Genomic DNA, 16698 nt, shown 5'->3' with positions numbered 1-16698 from the left:
CTTTGTCAAAGGGCTGTCTTATGTCCCTTATATCTGTTACGTCCCTAGATTCTGATAACCCCAGTTTAGTTTTTGTACATTTATTTCCTGTTATGAACTGGTTATAGGGAGCTCCAAAATCCCATATTTATACATGGCCACGCAACCTCAGCTCCCTACACACTCTCTCTGTCTTTGAAATAGGTACATTGTAAACTGTCAGGGGGCTCATAAAAGTGTGACAGAAGGCCAAACTGCAGGCAGCACAATTTGAGCAGTTTGAACCTGACATCTCTACAGTCTTAATGTCCTCCTCTGCCGGCTGTCTAAGGCCCTGGATCTGCTCTTTATCACTAAGTGTTGCACCTACAACACTTTTAACTGACTTCCCACTCGTCTATAAAAAACCTTTTATTTGAAAGCACAGTGTATTTACTATTGAAATACACCAGGCTGTATTTGGCTTAACCTTTATCCTGGCCCACTTTGCATTCAACTTAGCGTCTTGATACATGGTGCTGTGGTGTAGGTCGTATCGTCCACAGTATGTATTCAGTTATAGGTGGTAAGTGCTGTCCAGAGCACTGTGCTGTAGGAGCTGCTTTCCTCCTACAATCCATTTAGGTGCCTCAATAATAATCTCCATTGCCATGATAAATGACAGTGAATCTGTGCTTCTGCCATAATGCCATAATCTCGAGCCGCTGCTGTGTCGTAGTAAACACTGCAGGTGTAAAACATATCTGAAAATATTCCCTCACCAGCCCTTTTACTAAGTCTGATACTTATAATAATATTCTAATGCACTCATTTTAGGCTGTGGGTTACAGAACCAAAGGCTTTGCTAAGCCAAGGACTACTACATGCAAATCTGTTCTCTCTTTATTTTACTGCCTGGTTTTGATGCCAGATCATGCTTGTGTATTTCAAGCATCCAGAAAAATCTGGTATTCCAGCTTTCTGCACTGAGGAGTCAATAAGCTTATTCCTTTCCAGGTAGCTTGGCAACATTTGTACCACGCCGAGGAAAATTATACCTTGTACACTGAGATAACAAATACGTCTTAGCTGCCCCATGTCAACAGAAGCCTTCTCCTAACATAATGATGATCCTCCACAAAACACGTCATACATCTAGAGCATTTTTTACGCCCTAAAGAGCCCACCATTATAGGACCAGGGGCTGATGCTGAGTATGCTCAGTTAACTAGCATTTCCACCTCTCTCAGACCTGGGATCTTAACATCCAGTGGGGGTCTATTGTGTCTGTAGGGGGGCATGTCTACAGACAGACCTACAGTAACTATGTTCCTATTTTATAATTTTTTTGTGCAGCTTTTCTAAGTAAGCTTCGGCTCTTCTTATATACATAAAATCATAATTCTCTCTACTAAACACGTTTTCTTTGAATATTGGATTAGATTGCCAGTTGTAATAGTCTATCCAGTACAATAAATGCATTCTTTATGCTGTGTTGCTCAGTCCATTGTCCATTTGCATTAAGGCAAAAAGCTGAGTCTGCTTTTTACTCCTGTAAAATGGCTTTTGCAGGATATGGGCTACTACATTCACTGTGGATTAACCACACATGCCAGCATTTGTTTTGGTTTAGTGTATATATATTAGTATATATCCCTTTTTCACCTGTAGTTAGTACTGGAAATTTTTGGATGCTCCAGTATATGCCCTTAGAGCTCGGGCTTGTTCCACATGTAAGTTGTTAAGGTTGCTTTCAGCTGCTGACATGAAGGCTGCACAACTATAATCAAATGCTGCTGTTATGAGGGCTCAGTTATATTTAACAATGCTCCCTAATCCTGCCTTGACAAGCAATGAAGGATACAGTTAACCCTCTTACACTCTGTCTCCAGCTTTTTAAATATTTTTACATATTACCCCAAGAAACATCACCACCCTTCCTTGGTGTTTATATCATAAAATCTATTAAAGTTTGCTGACTTCGCCACATAGGTTTTTGTTTCTCCTGTCCCCAAGCGGGCAAATAATAAGCTACTGCTCGTGTAACGTACCATCATTTTAGCTACTAGAATAAAAATGCTGTATGTTAGTTCCTCATATTCTCCATATATTATTCCCTCATATTCGCCTAATTGATGGATGGGGAAATATTTGTATTATTAAAAGCCATCTATCAAAATATTAATTATCATAGTAATAGTAAGTCAATAACAACATTAAAAATACAATAATTCAGTGTTAAAGCTTTACAAACTATTACTTTTACTTTACTTCGTATTAGCCTGCTAAGCTACTTAGGCCATTTAGCACTTTTGGTCTTATTACACACTATAGGCTACACCTAGTCCATGATGTCGAGATCAGGGCTGGATTATTTTGGACCATTTAAACACTTCCTTGTTACTATTGCAGGATGATTTTGTCAGGTGATTAAAGCTAATTGTAGATAAATTGCTATTTGCTGACCACTGCAGAGCAAGGCGGAGTCAGCATTCATAAATCTGTCTTCATGTCTATGTAGATGCACCTAAAGCCCATTCTTTAGAGTAGATAAACTGTCAAATATTGAATGCTAAGCAACACCGACAGTCTGGTTTTAAGCAAATCTGTTAAGATGATGCTGTCACAAAGTGTTCCCTGTATAATACTTGAAGTATAACATGGCAATTGTTGTTTTCAATCGCTTCTTGCACTGACTTGATCATGTAACAAAAGCACAATAACAATGTGATAATTAGCCAACTTTTGACACTTGGAATATATTTGACCTTTAATTACAGTTCATAATTAGATGAGGCTGAGAGACGACAGGTCATTAATCGGTTCGTTGATTATGGATATTTGCTTGTTATGTAGCTCTGTCCAGCTGGGTTGTAATAGATCCACCAGCTGCCTGAACCGTGGGCATCCTTCAGAGTTACAGGAAGCTCAGCTCAAGGTTGTCTCCCCAAGCAGGAAGCAGCAGGCAGGACGTCAGGGCCTGAGCCAGGAAATTATCAATTCCTATGAACAATAGAGCAGTTTTAAGACATTTTAGTACATGTTACCAGCTACTTGCTCTTCCTCCTCTGCCTAACAGTCTTTGCCTGTGTGCCCCCCTCTTATTTTTTCTCACATTGAAATCATTTAGCTGAAATTCAGTCATGTCAGTGAGGTGTTATGTTTCTCATTATAGGTCTGTCATACTTCATCACATAGCTAGATTTAGATGTGAATGTAGCACTTGTGCCATCTGTTTATTCATTGCACACTAGTTTCTCTATTTCTCTGCACAAACTGCTGAACAAACTTGACATAATGCCAGCACCATTTGGCCTCTATTAAAGACTTCACTGTACTGTACATGCACAATACATGTGTGGGCACGTGGAATTGAGTTAGTAATTGCTCCTACGGTATATCTGTTTCTATGGTAGGATGTTGGCATCCTAATAAATGGCAGTGTTCCGGATCTGATTGGCTCCCGGGTTGAGTGTGAATTTGGGTGGGGTGTATCTACAGCTGCCACAGTACACCTGGATAATAGTCCTGCTCAGATCCAGACCTGTCCCTTGCTCCCCCGAGAACGCTACCAACCAATCCCCCCTGGTACAGGTAAGAATGCAAACATTCATTTGTCTGTGTGTCATAGCTACCAGCCATATTTTATATTATAATCTGTGACTTTTTTAATGTGCAAGTTGAGTTGTAGTAGAACAAATTTAATTTTCCCTTTTGTCAGTCCAGCTCGAGGATGTTTCGCTGTCTAGTTTTTGTCATAACACCGATACCATCTCAACACACACTTTGTTGTCATACCTTTGTTTCTCAGATCATCTGACTGTTCCTGTAGCAATAAAAGTCAATGGCACATCTGTTGTAACCGGAAGCTTCATCATCTATGACTGCGAGAGAATTGGAGCAATACACCCCAAGACATCGTGAGTTTCACATTTATTGCCTCAGCTGTTTATCTTAAATTCTTGATTTATTCAGAGTTAGTCATCTCTGAAGTCCACATTGATTCCATTTATGGATGAAAATAACTTAGCACTTGATCCAGCAGTGGGCCACACTACAAAATACCTTTGTTCATTTCATTTGTCTGACTGCTGTAGTTCCCATTAAGCTTTCATAATCTGTCTTTTGACACATTGACTGCTTGATTTGTAGGTTTGAATCTTTGGCTTAAATTATCAACCTGCATACAGTGTATGATGAATAAATTTTAGTAAATTCCTACTGCTACTTACTGCTATACTTGTTACAAATAAACAACTTTTATATATAATGGAGTATTTATTTTTATTATGGTATTGAAACATTTACAGTACTCAAGTACTCCAACCAAAAGAAACCTTCCTAAATAAGACAAAATAACCACCATTAGTTATGATGCTATATTATAGCATCAATCCAATATCAACTCAATGTCAACTAAGCCTCTGTGGCATTGTGGGTGTGCATATATAGCTGGAAGGTGAAAGAACAGCAAAGTTTATCCACTATGTTTGTCTCTAAGGGCTTTCCGCTTAGTCCCTAACCTCTTCCTGTCATGTTTTTCCCCTGCTTTCTGTTTAGGCCCCAGTGGGTAAATATTGTCGACACGTCCTCCTGGAGGGCTTATTGTGTATTTGGCTTGCTCAAGGTTTCTCAGTGCAGGATCAAATGTGGGATTAATATGCTGTAAACGTTAAGCCAAAGGAAATTGGAGATGTATGTCTGGCTGGTCCTGTTGATGTTTGTTTTTGTGAAGGACTGTGACTTGTATGGCCTGGTCACAAAGAAGGTTTTCTCATATCTGGAGGCAATCCAGCTGGCTTCCTCCTGCATGTTGGACCATGTCAGAGGATCAGTTTTATCTGATGGGCATATCCTAGGCTTTGAGGACAATTGTGTGTGTGTGCATGTGTGTGTGGGTGTGTGTGGGTGTGTATTGTCTGATTCCCTAGGACTGAGACCATTTGGGTGTGTCCCTTTTGTTCCATTTTTGAAAGAAGTTGCATATGTCATTGCAGCTGTTGCAGGTACATGTGTACAAGTCCTCACCCAGTACCACAGGGCCTCAATGCTCGTCGAGGTCCAGGAGTGTGAAATTAGCCGGTGGTTTGTTAAAGGTGATAATGAGCAAAGTGCCATTCTCACAGGATGAGAATTGGGCTGCAAACCATGGAGCCGCTATACTCTATCAGATTTTAATCACTTCAAGCTGCTTTTTTTTAATAATCCCTAAAGAGGTTCTTATGAGCCATATTTGAATGAAACTAGATAGTGGAGTCATTGTTTTGTGCTTTATGAAAAAAAGCCATGACCTAGGTTTTCTGCATATATTAAAGCTAAAAATGTAACTGTTTTGGTTGCATTTGAATGTTATCATCATGGGTGAGTGTTAAAATACATTAATACAAAAATTTTCTGAATTTTTTAGTAGAGGACATTTTTATTCAGCTATATTTAATATGGAACAAAAAAGAAGCAGAGACAGTGTTAGCAGCCCAACGCATGGATTGTCTGACAAAAGGCTTAAAAATAAGACAAATTTTACAGCTTTGATTATGTTCATTGATGATTATGGTAGTTATTTTCATATAGAGTAAATTAGTTGTTTGGTCTGTAAAAGTATGGAGAATGGCTAGAAGTTTCCCCCACAAAACCCTTTGTGATCTTTTAATTGCTTGATTGGTACTGAACCCAAAGATGCTGAATTTGCAAAAGACAAAGAAAAGCCACAATTTTGTAATTTGGGAAGCCTTGCTGAAAAAATGTCAAATGGTTAACCAATTTTAAAACAGTTGAAGATTATTTTTGTATTCCAAGCTAAGTTAACTCAAATGTTTAGCTCGAGAATTGAATTTTGCTTTTTGTTGTTGTTGTTTTGAGAAGAAAACATGTTAGTCACATTTGAAAAATGAACATTAGTCATCAGGTAGCGTCTGAGTTAGTATGTCTATCAAGGTAATAAAAGTGCAATGTTAACTGTCTGGTTGTGATATATCAGGATAAACATATTATAAACCAACATAAGAAAAGTAAAATTATCCACTGATGTGAAAAAAGAAAGTGAAGAAATTGCTACAACTATCATAATCAAGGTGAAAGTGGCAAAAGATCTCAATTATGTTTGGTTGGACAATACTTCATCAACAGGGAGTAAAATCTGGGCTTTTATAAGTCTTTATTCAGGACATTAAGGATGTGTGTTGGATCAGTTTGTGTATTTTTAAAAGAATCAGTCTGACTGTGTTGTTGGACATTGTATGTGTGAGTGTGAGACACCCCAGTGTGTGTGTGTCTGCGTGTGTGTGTGTTTAGGCAGTTCTCCCATGACCCATTAAAAGTGGTCACTAGGCAAAGTGTTAATGACAACCAGACGATAGCATTCCAGGCTCACCAAACAGCCCAGTAGGACTAACCGCCCAACCTGCTCTGTCACTCACTTTTTGTCCGAGACATTCTCGCTCAAACACTCTCTTTCTCTGTATTTCATTTCATTTGCTTTTTGTGTCTCTCCCTGTGTCTCAAGTTTTGGCATGTCTCCATTCTTTTTTCTGTTTTCTTGTCTGTCTCTATCTATTTCCTTCACTTGTTCTGTTTTTCTCTTGCTCCTCTTGAAACTGGTCTTTTCTTCTGGATGTGTTTCTCTTTGACAGAGACGTGATTGAGGATGTGTGTTTAACCACTGTGTTCACTGAGAGGCCCTGAGAGTGTGAGCCTGCCTGTGTATTTAGTGTGTGCATGTGTATGTGTGTATGTGCATGGTCATTATGAGCAGAGGTGGGCAGTGTCATAGGGTATTTACTGTCAATGTTAGGTCAAGCAGAGAGAGTGTGTGCAAATTATATTTGTGCATGTGTGTGTGTGTTGGTGGGGTCGTAGGATATAGGTGTTTTAGCAGGACAAAAAGGGAGTCATGGAAAACAGAAAAGCTGCAGCTGATAAGAGCCTTGAGGGGGCCGTCTGCTTCTAATAACAACACACATACCCATTTCAGTTACATTTCTGCATCGTCTTACACACACTTTACCCCACCCCATCTAAAGACCCCCTCAGAGTGCTGCTATCACTTGAGGCGCTATCATTCCTAGTGTGGGACATCTGTCTCTTCCCGGAGGCAATACAGTAACACACACACAACTCACACACACATTGGAGATGTTCCACTTTAGGTAGTTTGTTTGGAACACACACACATATATATACTCCACTCACAGTAAAGTCATCCGAAACAACATTAACAAGAGTCAGAATGGGAAATAAATTAATGCTTATGATGATCGACAGGAGTGAGAAAACCTGGTGCATCTTACTACTTGCTTAAAGCATAGTAGCACACCAAAATAACAAGAGGTAGTAATTGTTCAAAATTCTTGGAAATTCTTGGTTTTTCACCTTTCACAGAGTTTGCTGACAGTAGGGGAAATATGGAGTATGACGAGAGGAATTCTCTGAATTTAAACAGGTCCCAGCCATCAAAGGCTACTTATTTCACAGAAGCAGACATCTTCGGTTTTCAGACTTCCACACGTCACTCCAACCAACAGTTTTTAAAGAGTGCATCTCTAAACTGTATATGTGGGCATGTCTGGAACCAGTGAAAAATGAACTGTTGTGCGTCTGCTAGCTGTTGATGGATCCACTTGTCAAAATATGCTCACTTAGGCTTTGTAAAACGCAAACTGGGTCTCACAAAGATATTAATACAGGAGACAGGCCTCACACACACACATGATCATTTACCAGTGTTTGTAGAGAAGTGCTTTGTTTCATCTCTGCAGATTTGGCCCAGTTTGACCTCCTGGCTGTGGAATGAATATGTCTGCTACTGTGACTAATCATTACTTCCTTTTATTAAAGCTAAACTTTGATGCTCGTAATCTCCATTTGTGTTACACTCCAAATGAATCAGTGTGTGCCACATAACTCAACGACTGAAAAACTCTGCTTGAGATCAGATTACAGGGAGTTATAAGATAGAAAATAGGCCAAATTTGGCAATATTTGATCTGTGTTTCTAAACTGTTTTCATGTTGGATGTGTCTTCATTTGTGTCAGATGTGTGAGCTGTCTGAGCACCAAGTGGAAGTGTTACTGGGATCAAGAAAACCACCTTTGTGTCTCCAGTAAAGATGAGTCAAAGCACAACCTGCTTGAGGTAAGTAATTCTCCAATTTCTAATCCATCACCCAAACTTCAGACATCTGGACTATCTCATGATAAAAGATCCCACTTGACAGGGCCTTAGACAAAATCCAGACTCTGCTGTCCAGTATGCTGTAATGATTCGAGTCCAGACATGTTGGGCAACAGAAATCATGTGCTAATTTAGTAGGAGGTTACAAGTGTCTCAACTACAGTGTGTAGTAATATTGAACCCGGCTATAGAATCTCAAGAGGTTCAGGTTTTACAGACTCATAATGATGTAATATACTATTTTAAAGTCCCTCTGACCTGCACTTTTTTGGCAGTGTATTCTTAATTTCCCAGCTTGTGGAAGAATAGATTCACTGGGACCCCATTTTTGTAGGGAACTAATGTCACGACGGCTTGTTGCAAGCAAAGAAAATCTACACCTACACTTTCAGTTATGGTTTTATATATCCTCCAATTTTAAGTAGGTGACTGTACAAATGGATTATTAAGATGTATGTTTGCCAATATAAAGCCCCACGAGGGTGTAAAGTTCTCTGAAAAGAACAAAAACTAAACAGTGCTTGGCACAAGCACATGAAAAGACTGTGTGAAACTGGGAAATTTATTCAAAACTATTGTAGCCTGATTGAAACCAATTAAAACTCCCCGGATACCATCGTCCATTGCGCATGTTCCTCACAACATCAAGAGTAAGGCGGCCACCGGATCATTCCTGCCCCCCGCTGGATTTTTAGAGCTGGGCTCAAGGTCCCATGGTGGGTGTGAGGAGACAGCATCCCAGTCATCCCTGACTTTGACCCTCAGAATGTGAGGGTCTGAGTTGGATCCCATTTAATGGGACAGAGGATGTGACTCAGTTCTAAGGTCAGCCGGATATCAAGTAGTCTTGTTCTGTTTTTAAGTGTTTTATTGTTGTCAGAGTTTAACATTTAGCTTTATCACCAGGGAAAATCATAAGGAAAAAAGCCCATTTGTCAAACTAATTACTCAAAGTAACACACATCATCACATTTTTTTAGGCAAACATAATAAATCTTAGTCAGGCGTGCTATTGCAGATCCCATGGTACAGATACCAAACATATTAAAGCACAAGAGGTTGTTTTTTTTTTCACTTTTAGTTATTTATATTTTAGGTTCTTTTACTAAAAAGAAAAAAGGCTCTATATTAGGTCTGTGTAATGTAGGTCATAAGGAGAAAGCAGGGGAGTTTTCCTGTTCTGCTGAGCCCATCACAGCGTCCGGTCAGTCTGTTTTTCTAATCCCTTATCATCTCTATTTGAAGCTATTGTTGTTTCCCTCAGAGCGAGACTTCTCCCTCTCATTTCCTCCTACTCCAGATAAACAGGACAGGTATTTTCGGGCGCGGATGTGTGCAGGGAAGCTATTGTTTTCTTTAACTCCTATATGTCACTTCCTGACCCTACACCCCTGCCCATAACAGAATGCAGCTTCCTGTCCCAGCCTGGTCACCTCAGAGGTTTCTCCATCACCATCAGGAATGAAGCAGGACTTCATGTTAGCCCTCAGAAACATCCAGGAGGTATGACAGACAACTCTCAGCTAAAGATGTGAACTAGGACTGTATCCAAATTGCTTGTTGTGAAATAAAACAGTAGCATATGGTGTGTTTTCTGCAAGCTGAGTGAAACACAGATGGATACTTGTGTTTTGTGATTTGGGTCAATTAATGAGCAAAACCTGAGTTTCGGTGATCTCCATGTTGTGAGACAGTGATGAAATTGAAGAATGAGCGAGTACACTCTCTTTATGCTTATGTTGCTCACTGCTCAGCTAGTCTGGGCCCACCATGCCTCTGGTATTTAACTGTGACTAGCTGAGTTGCGTCTTTGTCAGCACAGGCTACAATGTGCAGTTGGTCTGAGGCGGCAAAAGCTTCAGGAGATTTATTTCATTCATGTTTCTTTCAAATTTGGCTAGCTTTCCAGACCAGATTTTTTTAAACTCCCTTTTAAATTCTCATCTTTAATCCATGCTGAGCGAATCAGAGGCAGATCCTGCATCACTGATAAGGACACAACTGGGATTTCTAAAAAATTCCAGTGCCGACTAGTTGCCAGGCGTGGTCAGTCACACGCCTGCCTAACCCAGGCTGGCCTTTCCAGCCCTCTCCTGGTGTGTTGCTATGGTGACAGACGTTGAGTCACATATAAACCCCCTACACACATGCACTTCCTCAGGGCAGCCTGAATGTGATTGGCTTGCCATACCACTATTTATTATGAGAGTTTCTTCAAACTGACTTTGTTTGAATAATGTCTCCATCTTGTCAGCGAGTCAACAGTGCAGGAAATGTGGTAGACGTAATATCCTTTCACCCTAAAAGTGGTGCTATCACTCTGACCATTGTGGAATGTGTGGTTCATTTTGGTTATGTTCTGACAAAGGACAAAACTAAAAGAAATTTTTAATCCAACTGTGACAAATAGTCTTACCAAAACATTGTGCAACAACCAGATGGTTGCAAGTTTATCTTCCACTGTCTATTATTTCTCATAATAAACACATAAAAGGTGGTCATTGTGTGGGGTTTTCTGGGAAAAAGAACCAGTCAGATGGAAGAAACATCAAGGTTTCTGCTGTCAAAAAGCAAAGAAGTAGGGAAGAAGGGTGATCAAAGTAGTCCAGTTTGAGCTGGCTAGATTCACAGACATAGGATTGGTTCCACTTTAAAACTCTATCTTTTACTGCTCTTACCTATCTTAGCTTCTTAACTTCACATATCTTGGCTCAGTTACACTCAGGGCACTCGTTTTATGAAGAATGATTTCATATTCATTACTCTGACTCCCAGATGACTTGCCGAGGTGTGGGAGTCCAGATGTTTATGAATATGAATTTTGAATGGATTGCATCTTTTCCTGGCAGAGACAATTATTGTTGCTTACTTCAGTTTCCTGGTGATTTTTCAGAGTTGTCAATTGTTCCCAGACATGTTTGAGAAAGTGTTTCTTAGTTTCTCAGATGCTTTCTCTGAATTCCTTCATTTTGACTACTCAGAGATTAACATAATATTGGATTGCTTGTTATTGTTGAAATGCTGTTTGTTTTTTTTTTTATTTAAAATAAATGCTTTACCTGACAGGGGGAGGGGTTGGACTGTGATTTTGGGACAGAGCAACGATACGAGGCCACATGGCTGAACAGCTCAACCGTCAAATGCAGTGGAGTGATAGTAAGTATCTTAACACAGCCGCTGTACATTAAGTAAGCTTATTGTGTTTAGGATTTAAACCCTGTTTGTAAGTTGTTTTTGTTGCAATTATTTTAAACTGTTGTTTACAAGGTTCACTGAGAATCCATTATTATTTAGAGCAACCACAATTAGACACATTACTCACACTGAAAAGATGCTCAACAAAACTTCTTGTCCACGTAGCTGTCCACAAATCAGAGGAGTCAGGTTTACCACCTCAACCTAAGGAGGAAAGGGGACTTTAGTGGATTTGGGAAGGACATTTATATTGACAGCCCTCAACCTATGAAAGGTAAGACAATACGCCCAGTTATCTAGACATGTAAAAAACAACTCATGAAAAATACAATTTCCTATCTGCCACGCTTCAGCTGTTTGCTCAGCGCTCCTCTCTTAGCAGTGTAATTAGACATCCACAAAAACAACACAAAAGCTGACATAGCTGCCACCGTTACTCCCAGAATGCATTTCATCTGTTCACGAATGTTTTCTGATGAGATTGGTGGATTTGATTAATGCTAGAGAAAAATAAAGACTCGCTTGCGGGGGACAAACAGTGCTAGATTGCCTTTCACTTTAAATAATAGTAGTTTGTGTATTACAACACATAATTTGCCAACAACTAGTAATTTACCATAATATCATATGCTGCTACTGTCTAATTACACATAATGATTATAGAACATAGGAGCTGCAATTTAAGGTGTTATCAATGGCTCTTACAAGCCTTGTCCATATGTATTGTTGCAAATACAATTTGAGCTCCATGACAACAGAGATGATGAAAACTTGTGTGTGTTGTTAAACTTGGCATGTTATTAGTGGAGCTACAAGCCAATCCCTGCCTATCCCAGTCCCAGATGTGTTGTTCACAGTCCATGTGTCTACCATGTGAACAACAGCCCTGGGCCACTGCCAGACACTCTGCACTGTTAGCAGACATGTCGGTTGCTTCATAACCTGCAGAGTCATCAAATTTTAAGAGGACACACACATACAGACACATACACGCTGTTATGTGCACACGAATGCGTGCGCAGTTGCACATGCAGTGATACAAATGGGACTTCTCACTGGGAGGCACATTGGAACATGAACATAATCATCTGTTTCTCACTGGCTTTGTTCCCCTCTACTCTTCTAGCTTTCTTTTTCCCTGGTTTATTTTTATGGCCATGAATTTATCTTCTTGCAAATACTTTTGCTGTTTATTTAGAGCATGCATCCCATATGGGTGATATACTGTAAACTATCAAAGAATCTTACAAGTCAACAGCATCATAGGCTAACCAGAGAAGCAATGCTGTATTACAATAATACGTGTCTCTCTGTCTCTCTCTAGTTGAAGTTTACAACTGTGGAGTAGGCAGTTCAGATTGCTCCCAGTGCTGGGGTCGGGAGGATCAGGGTCACCTCTGTGGTTGGTGTGAAAATAGTTGTAGGTCACGGGATGACTGCCAGCCAATCACGGATCAGTGTCCTGCTCCTGAGATCCACAAGGTAAAATCACAGGTTAAACTACTGATTGTGTACTACAGATGCTCACATTCATCCTCCCACAGCCCTCACCTCCTTTCTGTAGCTTCTGGGCTCTATTTTCAGGCCATAAAACAATGACTCATGGGGTCACTTACCCGATGTGGTGCCCTCATGCTCTGTCTGTCCAGCGTCAGCAGCTGGGGGAATGTTTAAATAGAGTCTCATTAAAGCAGTTCACTCAGTAATAACACTAACACTCACTTAGCCACAACCCTCTGGGGACACAGCTAAGCTGATCTGCAATCACTCACCAAGGCATGGGAACACCTTTGGCCCTAAGGTCCTAACTACAGTGAACAGTGAACTACAGTATGTATAAACTTTGTAGATAAATTAAGAAGGCTATAAGCATATGGTTCTCCGTGCAAAAAAAGCACAGAAACTAAAAGAAAAGCAAATAAGAACAAAACCACACTGGTAAAGGGAATTAGGGAGTCTTTATCTTACACCACATCTGACTGCGGTCATGTAAAAATGGTTATCACAATTACCAGCAGGGCCTTCCTTTAAACTATGATGCCTCTTTGCATGATCACATTCATTTACCCAAATGTAATGAGAGTGTGTTTAAAGCCATCCTCCAAGCTTTTTTTCTCCCACTACTGAGCATTATACAGCCACGATAGGCGGTCATGGGAAGCACGGCTCACATGAAACCCAGTCGGCCTGAACTTCCTGTAGATAAAACCTGGTCGGCTCAGGAGAATAAGCAAGCAGAACAAAGCAGGCGGACACACACAGAGAGACATACTCACACACACTAAGACTTGCAATCTGTCACACAAATATGCCATATTGAAGCATTCATGATTATTCCTCATTCTTTGTAGCTGTCAGCATACTGTGACTAACAGGATGCTCTGTGAGAGTCTAACTTATGTGGACTTCTTATGTGACAGAAGTTAGTTGGGCTGAGATGTGTGGGTAGATCATTGTTGCAACACTCTCTCTTTCTCTCTCTCTTTTTGACACACACACACACACATGCTCCCACTGGCTCTCAGGAGAGCTGGTTGCAGAAAGGATACTGGGGCTGTGCTTCTGTGGGGTGTGTGATGCAATGCTTTGGCAGCCATGTTTTCCCAGAGAATCCACAGGGGTTAAAGCCAGAGTGCTCGGCTTCCGGAGGATAAGATCCGTGATCACACGGACTCATAACGCAGCAGCTTTTTGTTGTTTAGTCCTGGTGACTGTGTGTACAGCTTAGATAGTGAAACATGTTTTTCTTGCTCTGCTTTGTCACATAGTCTTTACCACTATAAGCAACAATATATCATCAATATGGGAGATATCATATGTGGTCTAAACTTTGGCACAAAACACATAATTGTAAAAAATGGTCTCTATTCGATGCATTGACGTAAGACAGTGAAGGCATTTATTATCCCTGCAAGTTCTTTATTCTCTTTTTATGTGTGGGCTTGTCCTCTGTTTTAAAAAACATTGATTAGAGGTACTTCAGCATCCAAAACAGGAACTGCCAAACATAGTTTATCCACAACATGAAAAGAAAAAGAGAACAGAGGGATCTGAGTGAGTAAATGGTTTAGGAGAGAGGACAGAGAGCTAGCTGGACAGAGAAAGGGTGGAGAAGGCAACAGTATGGTGAGACGCTTTTTCCTGTTTTTGTCCACACGTCCCCCTTGATTAGTGTGATACAGAGGAACTGGAGTGAGGAGAAGATGAAAGCTCTGACCTCAGAGTGATCTGTTCAGAACAGAAAAATAGCAAAAACATATGGATTTTATCTGTTTGGTAGCTAACCTGCTGCTCTTACACATCTTTACATATCTGTATACACAGTGTATATATTTTTCCAAATTTAAATACAAGGATGTAAAATAATTTAGATCTCAAATGTGTTTAATACCTTTAAAATTCCTTGTGGAGGTTTTCTGAGAGACACATTCACACCCTGTGGTCTCCCAGGAGGCCTGGCGGAGTTTGTGCTGTAAATCAAGACTCCCAGACTTGTACGAGGTGTAAATGAACAGCATGCCAGCTGATGTTGATGTAGAGAGGGTGGCTGCTTTTGCATGTTTTTTGCAAAACTGGTGTACACATGTTTGTACATTACCCACTATGTTTTTGTAGAAGGAAGGATGTAAATGTGGGTTCACACTTAATCTTAGATCTTAATCTAATTTACATCATATCCTGTGGCAGTTAATATTTACTCAGTAATAATTATATATTCCATATATTGACACACACACTTTTAGTGGGGAAATATATGGTTTATTTATCTGCACTGTCACTGATGAACCCTTGAAACTGTGTGGATGCAGAGACAAATCTTGTCCTTCAACCTAGAGCAAACAGAAGTGCTGTTTTCATTCTTTAGCTCAGTTTCTGATATAGCTGGAGCCAGGGTAATACCACGGAGGGGTCACAGTGACCTTGGCTTAGCCAGGGGGTCACTCAGAGAAGCCTGCACGCTGCTGGGCTAGCTATGCTACAGTGGCAAGATGATGACAGATTGCTTCTGTCTGGGCTTCGGAGATGCTATCTATAAAGCTGTGTTTCCGCGGTGATTGGAGAGGTGACGGTCCTCTCCTTTCTTTACAAAGCTACCAAATGGAAAGTTAAAAGACCCAAGGCAAGGGCTGAAATGATGCGTAAGAGTTTGACTCTGAACAACAGCAGCAATTGGACGAAGGAATTTGACAGAGCAGACACAGGAAAAGAGATGAAAGGGAATGGCTCTGTGCATTAATTTGCTCTCTCGCCACCACCATCAGCATTCACTCTCCTCATGACACTCAGTTCCCTAAATTGCCTCCCCACTCATCCACCTTTCTGCGGTGCTCTCCACCTCGCCTTTCCAGCCCTCACTCTCTCACTCTGTCTGTCTCTTGTGGGATGTGAAGGGGGCTCTTAGGCTGCTCTTTATTTGCATGTGCTGTAGAGGATTAGAGACTGAAGAGTCTCAGACTTGCACAGTTAAGAGTCTGCTTTGTATGTGTGTATGTGTATGTATGTGTGTGTGTGTTTGTGTGCCTCAACCACGAGTCTGTTCAATTAGATCTCAGTCTTCAGCAGAAGAACACTTACATGGACCACTTGTCCTTATGTATCTGTGTTCCACACTTCATGTCAGCATCAGAGACTGCATCTCCATTCTTTTAATTCTTTGTCATGCTCATTATCACCTATTATTAGTGGAACATTTTTAGGGAGGTAATCTACTTATTAGCTCTAATGTATTGTGCTTATTACAAGGATTTTACAGGATTTTTTTCCCCTCCTGGTTCATTACTTCACTCTGTCTTTGTCAGATCTCCCCCCTGCGGGGTCCAGTGGAAGGCGGCACGCTACTGACAGTACAAGGAAGGAACCTGGGCCGCAGGGCTAAAGCAGTGAATGTTAATATTGGAGATGTGGCCTGTATTCTCAAGCCTGAGCACTTCACTGTCTCTGTTGAGTAAGTATAACAACACACGCCTGAATTAGGATTAACAAATATGCCTACATGTTTATGTCAGCTGTTCCTAGTGTTTGCTAAAGTGCAACAGTGTGCATGCCCTTTTTTCCTTTTCAATTTCCTATCTACATTGTCAACCTGACTGTGGGGAAGCAAAAAAGATCCTGACCTACATCAATAACATTTATATTTATAACACTGTTTAAATATGCAGTTATGCTGTAACTAGGACTAGTGAGATGATCGCTAGCAATTATCTGTTGTCACGGAAACCAACATGCTTTCAGGCAGGTGAGTGTTCAGGTGGACAGCATCTCAGAAATAGAGACAGAAGAAGTGAATGGAACATTTTTCCCGTTTATCGAACCTTGAAGAAATCCTACCGTGTACATTACACTGCAGCCATGAGTACTGAGTGAAACCAGACCAA

General features: G+C 40.5%; 1 protein-coding gene across 1 annotated transcript in view; it reads left to right on the top strand.

Moving 5' to 3' along the window:
* plxnd1 (plexin D1) overlaps positions 1-16698 on the top strand; it is a 56489-nt gene that overhangs the window by 11881 nt on the left and 27910 nt on the right. Inside the window, exons 6-13 of the mRNA XM_067526189.1 lie at positions 3375-3552; positions 3770-3878; positions 7990-8089; positions 9533-9631; positions 11195-11284; positions 11489-11597; positions 12648-12805; positions 16123-16268. Of these exons, the coding sequence (XP_067382290.1) occupies positions 3375-3552; positions 3770-3878; positions 7990-8089; positions 9533-9631; positions 11195-11284; positions 11489-11597; positions 12648-12805; positions 16123-16268 (989 nt within the window). The remainder of the gene's footprint in view (positions 1-3374; positions 3553-3769; positions 3879-7989; positions 8090-9532; positions 9632-11194; positions 11285-11488; positions 11598-12647; positions 12806-16122; positions 16269-16698) is intronic.

Source organism: Channa argus, chromosome 13 (genome assembly GCF_033026475.1).
Source record: "Channa argus isolate prfri chromosome 13, Channa argus male v1.0, whole genome shotgun sequence".
NCBI classification, from domain to species: Eukaryota; Metazoa; Chordata; class Actinopteri; order Anabantiformes; family Channidae; genus Channa; species Channa argus.
This window is presented reverse-complemented; position numbering and strand designations above follow the sequence as displayed.